The 7355-nt window shown below is 49.5% G+C and overlaps 1 protein-coding gene across 1 annotated transcript in view; it reads left to right on the forward strand.

The window, feature by feature from the left end:
- The first annotated feature begins 318 nt into the window (after positions 1 to 318).
- Positions 319 to 7355, forward strand: part of LOC126981482 (uncharacterized) — a 29705-nt gene continuing 22668 nt past the window's right edge. Inside the window, exon 1 of the mRNA XM_050832563.1 lies at positions 319 to 968. Within this exon, the coding sequence (XP_050688520.1) occupies positions 671 to 968 (298 nt within the window). The 5' untranslated portion in view covers positions 319 to 670. The remainder of the gene's footprint in view (positions 969 to 7355) is intronic.

Below are 7355 nucleotides of genomic sequence, written 5' to 3' on the forward strand. Positions count from 1 at the left end.
AAACACAGATTGAAGGAGGAAAGAAAGGAGGGGAAAAAAGGAAAGGGGGAAAAAAATGGGATGATGGAGGGAAAAAATACCTGTGGGAGGGATAATTAAAGAGGACGCTTATTAATGAGTCTCAAAATGGAGGTTAATTTGCCTTGAGCGTCCTTAAAAGACTCGAGGAACCACAACTACCACGCTACGCCGTCTCACACTTCCCCGACGACGCCCCCCTCCCCCAGCCTCCCCTTAGGTCCCCTCGCTCCCCTTATACCCTTACAAGTCCAGGGGAAGTGGCAGGACTAATTTAATGCATTTTTCCTTCCATTTCAGGAGCGGCGGACGGCACCGACCCACCGCCGTCCCAGGTAGAGCGAATACTGCCCCATCTGGCGCCCGACCACCCAACTAACGCAGCCTCCGGAGGGACCGACAGAAAGCTCCCACCGCTCGACATAACCCTGGGCGGCCTTTCAACCCAAACAAACCCCCAAAAAACCCATTTCCCCGAGTTTGTGGAGGTCGAGCATTGCCGACAGGAGGTGGAGAGAGGTTACGAAGTGTTCTCCCGGGGCGGCAACACTCGGGGATCAAAATTGTGCATCGGAAGGCATGCGTCGGAGGGCGGGGGTGTGAAGGCGGGAGGGATTCCATCGGGGCCAATCAGCGGACGGCCGTAGGAATAATGTCTTCAGTGGTCCCGGAGTTGTTTTTGTGGGAGCAGTCAGTGAATAGCTCGTGTGGCGGCAGGATGGAGTGTGACTCTCTCTACGAGCTGGGACCCCCGCCTGATATGATTCTCAAGATCCCGCCGCCCCCCATCCCGCCCTTCATGCAGGATTTCGTGGCCAGACTCGCCGCCGAAGGGGTGGACGTGCGCCCCGACCCTGTCTCGTCCCCTGGCCTGGAGGAGCGCAAGTCGTGCAGCCTCTGCCACTGGGCCAACGGCAACGGCGTAGGATACGTCGAACTGGCGCAGAAAGGTGAGTGTGTGTGTGTGTGTGTGTGTGTGTGTGTGTGTGTGATAATTTCCCCAACAGAAAGTTAAAGGTCAAAACCAAACCCAAATATGTGAACAAAAACAAACACAAAAAAAACAGACAAAATGATAAAACGTCTGGAAGAAAAAAAATGATGACACATGAAACAGTGAACAAAAACAAAACATAAAACAGTGAAGAGGAGAAAGTGCTCACTAACGCATAAAAAAAAGTATAAACAAACGAAAGTGCAGTGCTTCATTCAGCTCGGTGCTTCAGTGAATACCTTGAATGACATCACGAGGAAAATCAAATAAAGAAAAAAGGGCAAATGATGACGTGCAGCGATGACGGAACCTGACGATGACGTGTACACAAAAGGAACAACAGTGACGACCAGGAAGACACCAAAGACTCCAGCGGCGCCACATTAATAACGCCGCAGTGAAAGACAGTGACCCGGCCCTCGCACACTCCCTCTCACTCCCTCGCTCCCCACAAAGCCTCCTCCTCTTCCACTCTCACTCTCTCTCCCTCTCTCAATCCGTGAATTATGAACTGAGGCTGAGTCCCCTCTTCCCCTCATGCATTAGAGAGGAGGAGGAGGAGGAGGGGTGCTAAGGGGACATTTAGGGGAAGGGCTGCTGGGAATGAGTGACTTCTACCTTGCTTGTCCATCACCTGGCGAATACCTGAATAGTCACTGACGATGCTATTTCAAGGTGCAGGTTTGATGTGCTCGTCCGCCAAGTTCCAAGGATTTCAGGACATTGTGAAAGAGGACACGTCAAGCCACCTACTTCAAGGGCCTGGAATATGAACGCCTGACCTTTCTTTCCCCTCAAAACAAAACAGTGAAAACATAAACACAGTCGACCATCCCTCAACAGCCAGCCAGACCCGAAAACAATAGCGAGGGAGAAACGAGAGCCGGGCCAACCTTCCCTTGTCAGCCTCAAAAAACAAAGCTGAGGAAGGGAAAACCGAGTGCCGTGTGTGTGTGTGTGTGTGTGTGTGTGTGTGACTTGTTCTTGTTGTTGTTGTCGTTGGGTGGCGGCGCCCTCGGCCGTGGGAGCCAGGGCACAGCCAGCCGCCCTTCCCCGGTCCGTGGCCGCGGCGTGAGGACATCCATCAGGGGGCGGGGTGGCGGGACAGCCCGGCGTTTTACATAATTCAGCGGCTTTTCCCTGGCGGTGCTGTGGCTCGCAGGGCGGGAGTGGCACGAGTGGACATACTTTTCTAAAAACAATTTTTATTTTCGGGGAGTTTCCGCGTGTATAAACAAGGAGGTGGCGGAGGGCGGCCCCGGCGTTGAGGTGAGGGATGGGGTGCGCGGCGCGGCCTGGCGGGGCGCCGCCAAAACGGGTCCTCGGCGGGGCCCCACTGCTGCTGCCGCGGCGAGGCCCTGCGCGGCGCGCCGAGGGTGACAAGCAACGCGACGGCCGGGGACTGCTGATGTGTGTGGGCGGCAGCAGGCACGTCCATTATTGTTGTGCCTCCCACGGCGCTGATGAGTGTCGCCGCCGTATGTAAACAAAGAGTCGCCATCTTGCATTCTGTCCCGCGACACCTCGGCCCATTGATGACTCCTTTACGGCCTCCCGCGGACACGGCGGCGGCCTTCACTCATTAGCGTGGCGGCCATATAATATATATATATATATATATATATATATATATATATATATATATATATATATATATATATATATATATATATAAGCCGTGTAGTTGGTGTACCCGAGACTAATTGGCCTGACCTGCGCCATAATATATCAAAGCGAAATGATTAAAAATAATGGCCGCCACCTGTGTGGATTCGCCTTAATAATGGAAAGCTAAAACAGGAGTGATATATTGCGGCGCGGGGGACATGACCGACGACCTGGGGGAAGGGGGTTAGGGGGGGCTATATAAAGTCTGGCCGTAAAGCTACTGGGGAGAGAGAGAGAGAGAGAGAGAGAGAGAGAGAGAGAGAGATGGGTGTGTCAACCTTTGCCACCGTGACCTTAAAATGGTTAAAGTAACTCACAATATATTCATGAGTTAGGTGGAGTGAGGGGCGTGTGAAGTGACTCATTGTGAAGGTGTGTGTGTGTGCGTGTGTGCGTGTGTGTGTGTGTGTGATAGGCATGATGAGATTAAACCTAAATTGCGTGTACTGCCATTTAGCGAAACCGATTGAATCGATTTGAAACTCCATCCTGATACGAGATAGACTAAAACAATTATACACGCCCCGCTTGCTTGCCTGCCTGCTCTCTCTCTCTCTCTCTCTCTCTCTCTCTCTCTCTCTCCAGCTATCCCCTCAAGCTGAGCAATCACTTCGGCTGATTAGAAACACACTCGTCTCTGAGCTCATGTGTGTGTGTGTGTGTGTGTGTGTGTGTGTGTGTGGTGCCCAGCCAAGGGAAGAAAAGGCGAGGCAAGGAAAGGAAACATCGATTTTGGACCATCTGCTTCTTTTTTTTTCTTCCTCGAATTCACTGCTCTTCCTCCTCCCTTCCCTTCCTTCCTTCCTTCTCCTTCCCTTTTCCGCGTCAATGGTCTCTCCCCCTGAGTGAAGGAAACATAACATTGTGACCTCCATTCCCTTTCAATTGGAGGATATTTGAGTTCCATATACTTTTTTTCCGTTTTCCTTTTCGTCCCCAAATTCTCGTTTATATGCCCGATAAGGTTCAGGATGGAGCTGGTGGTGGCACTCTCCCCCTCCCCCCCTCCCCCCTTTGTAGATTGACATTCACTTCTTTTTTAATATCACCTATACACGAACTTTATTCTTTATTTTTTTCTTCATCCTCATCCTCCTCTTCCTTTTCCTTCTTCTTCTCCTCCTCTCACAAAGACACTATGGTTTCCTTTTCTTCTTCCTCCTCCTCCTCCTCCTCCCCCTCCTTGTCCTCATCCAAACACACTTTATACCGCACTTACTCTCCCTCTTTTCCTCCTCCTCCTCCAAACATACACTTTATACCGCACTTTACTCTTCTTCCTCCTCCTCCTCCTTCTCCTCCTCCTCTTCTTCCCCTTCTCCAATTTCTCCAGGTCCTTCTTCCCTCCATCCTTCCTCCCTTACACAGACTCGCAACCATCACACACACACACACACACACACACACACACACACACACACACACACACACACACACACACATTGCACCCCCTACCCCCCCACCCATCCACTAAAGTCTACCCGGCCACATGATACACACCCCATCCACCCCCCCCCCTTCTTCTTCAGTACCAGGGTGGGGGGCCGTGAAGAGGGGAAGGGCAGAAGCGGTGGAGGTATTGATATGCAGATGATGGGAAGGAGGTGGGCGGGAGAGGAGGGTAAAGGGAGGGAGGGGAGGGTCAGGCCATCCTCGGCTCACTTAATGGCGAAGGATCTCTTGAAGGAGTCGTGTGAGATCAGAGCCCTGGGATTCCTAAGTCGTAAGGATATCACTTTGAAGGATGAAGGACCTCTTTATAGGGAGGAAGGATATAGGAGCTCTTAAGAAGGAAGGAAGGAAGGACTCGGGGAAGGGAGGATATAGGAGCTCTTAAGAAGGGAGGAAGGGAGGATATAGGAGCTCTTGAGGGAGAAGGGAAGGACTCGTGGCTCTTAGCACTGATGTATCTTTAGAAAGTATAGGATAGCGAAATGTAGGATGAGAAGAGTTTTGTATTGAAGGATTTGAAGTATGCTAAAAGTCCTGTAAACTATACTGTATCCGAAAAAAAGTTCCTGAAGGATTTTAAGGATATCCGAAACTTGTCTACATATAAATAATCGTAAAAAGTGAGACAAGGACAGTATTGCATTTTTTTTTTTTTTTTTTACAGCTAAGGAGACAGCTCAAGGGCGCAAAGAAAAAAAAAGAAAAAAAGGCCCGCTACTCACTGCTCCCGAACAGAGGTTAAAGGAGTGTCCAAAATCAGAGGTTAATTTCGGGAGGAGAGGTGTCCTGATTATTCTGAGAGTCCTTGCAGCTGTAACGTATCCGAACAGTTCCTGAAAGATTTAAGGGTCGCATTATGAGACACTTCGTCGTCCGAGAACACCAATTTGACAAGGCTTTCGTAGGAGTTGTGGGCATTTCCAGGAGTAGTTTTATGACCCTGATGGTAGTGTGACCCTTCTTCTGTACCGTGAACCTAAAGGAACACTCATTAGAACCCGACTGACCCCCTCTTTGACCTTTAGAAATGGCTGATATGAGAAGGGAAAGTTTCTTGTAATACCAACCTAAGTATCTCCGTATATTTTGCAATGTATTAAGGAACGCGAAAAGTGAAGTGTGAACAGAATTGCAAAGAGAGATTTATAGTATTGTAAAACTCCTTAAAATTACTTATATACCTGATTGAATTTAGAGAAGAAATTTAAGAACCTGCATATTCATTTTTAGGTTTATCCTCAAAGGCATTACGCAAAACACTATCATACCGAAGGACACGTTAAATTCTCGAGTCCTTATGAATACAATACACTCATTTAGGGGTCCTTTAGCCTCGAAGGACCCATAAGCACAGGATCCTTAAGCAGTGCAGGACCCATAAGCGCAGGATCGAAGGTGTGAGCGAGGAGAATACTATCACGCCGTGGACAGGTATGATCCACGCCAGGTATGCTTATCACACACCTGGGCGGGGGGGAGGGGGGGGGATACCTGGGTGTAGGCTCAATTAGGCTCCTCTTCGTCCTCTCCTTTATAGACTCATCAAAGGGCGCGGATTCAAGGCTAGGAGGGTATAGGAACCGTTACGACCACACACACACACACACACACACACACACACACACACACACACACACACACACACACACACACACACACACACACACATTTTCATCTTTTCTTCCTTTCCTTTCCTCTTTCGTTTCCTCTTCTCTCCCTCTCCTCTCCTTTCTCTATTTTCTCCTCTCCAGTTTCTCCCTCTTTGTCTCCCTTTCCCTTTCTCTCCCTTACATAGAATCCAACCCTCTCCCCAACACACACACACACACACACACACACACACACACACACACACACACACACACCGCATACCAGAGCGACGAAAACAATAACAACAATGACCTCAAAATCTACACAGTTCAGATTATAGAAATTAAGTTAACTTTCGCAAATATAAAAAAAAAAGAAACTTGGACCAAAGGAAAGATTTTAACATTAGGAGAGAAAGAATGTCATACGAATCCTTCACTTTCCTTTTAAATACCACAGAAATGAGGTGTTGGATGCCCTCTACTCCACCCCCCCTCCCTTTTTTTCCCTCCTCCCCTTCGTCAGAGTAAAAGGATATAGGAGGAGGCTGGGGGGAGGGAAGGGTACATCGCCAGGTGGGGGGTAAGGGTGGGGAGAAGCAGGGGGGTAGGGGAGAAGGCTGGGGGGGGAGGAAGGGTACATCGCCAGGTGGGGGGTATTGGTGGGGAGAAGCAGGGGGGGAGGGAAGGGTACATCGCTAGGGTGGGGAGAAGCAGGGGGATAGCGGAGTAGGGTGGGGGGAGGGAAGGGTACATCGCCAGGTGGGGGGTATGGGTGGGGAGGAGCAGGGGGGTAGGGGTGAGGGGGGTGCAAGGGGTGACTCCTAACCAACCTTAAAAGCTCCCGAAAATGGCATAATTGAGGCAAATGGTCCCCTTTAATGGCTCTAAATGGATTAATGGGCATTTTCAGACCACTTGGGAACGCGGCTGTTACTTTTTTCCCCCTCTGAGTCTTTCTGTTTGTCATTCTGTGTGGCGAAATGAGGCGGAATTTTGTGCATTTTCAGTATTTTTTTTTTTATTCAATATTGGTTTAAAACGATAATTGGAACCAGAGTGTACTTGCTGGAAGGACTTGAACTGCTGTGTGTTTTCTCTATTTCCATCTACTATCCCTCTGTTCTATTCTATTTCTCTATGCTATCAATTATTTTCATCAACAAAATCTTTGAAAGCGAGGACGAGGACGATTTCAGTTACACATTTTTCTCCAACCCTTACATTCCGCCGCACTGTTCCTCCCTTCGTCATCTGTTATCGTTATTTTCACGCTGGCTGCTCTTCTGAACCTGCTAACCGCGTTCCTCCATGTATCCTCCCGCGGCCCCGTTGCACACGACTTTCTACTCTAGCTCGTCCCCTTGCTGCCCAATTTCCTTATGCAAGAGTTGACAGTGTCGTTATTATTTCATCTCTTTCACTGGCAACCTCTGGAACAGTTTTTTTCGTGTGTATTTCCTCCATCCTACGAATTGAGCGGAGAGAGGCGAGTGGATAGAAGAGGGCAAGGGAGTGGATAGAGGAGGGAAAGGAGAGTGGATAGAGGAGGGAAAGGGGAGTGGATAGAGGGGAGGAGCAGCAGGGAAAGCGGAGTGGATAGAGGAGGGAAAGGGGAGTGGATAGAGAGGAGG

Source organism: Eriocheir sinensis, chromosome 48 (assembly GCF_024679095.1).
Source record: "Eriocheir sinensis breed Jianghai 21 chromosome 48, ASM2467909v1, whole genome shotgun sequence".
Taxonomy (NCBI): domain Eukaryota; kingdom Metazoa; phylum Arthropoda; class Malacostraca; order Decapoda; family Varunidae; genus Eriocheir; species Eriocheir sinensis.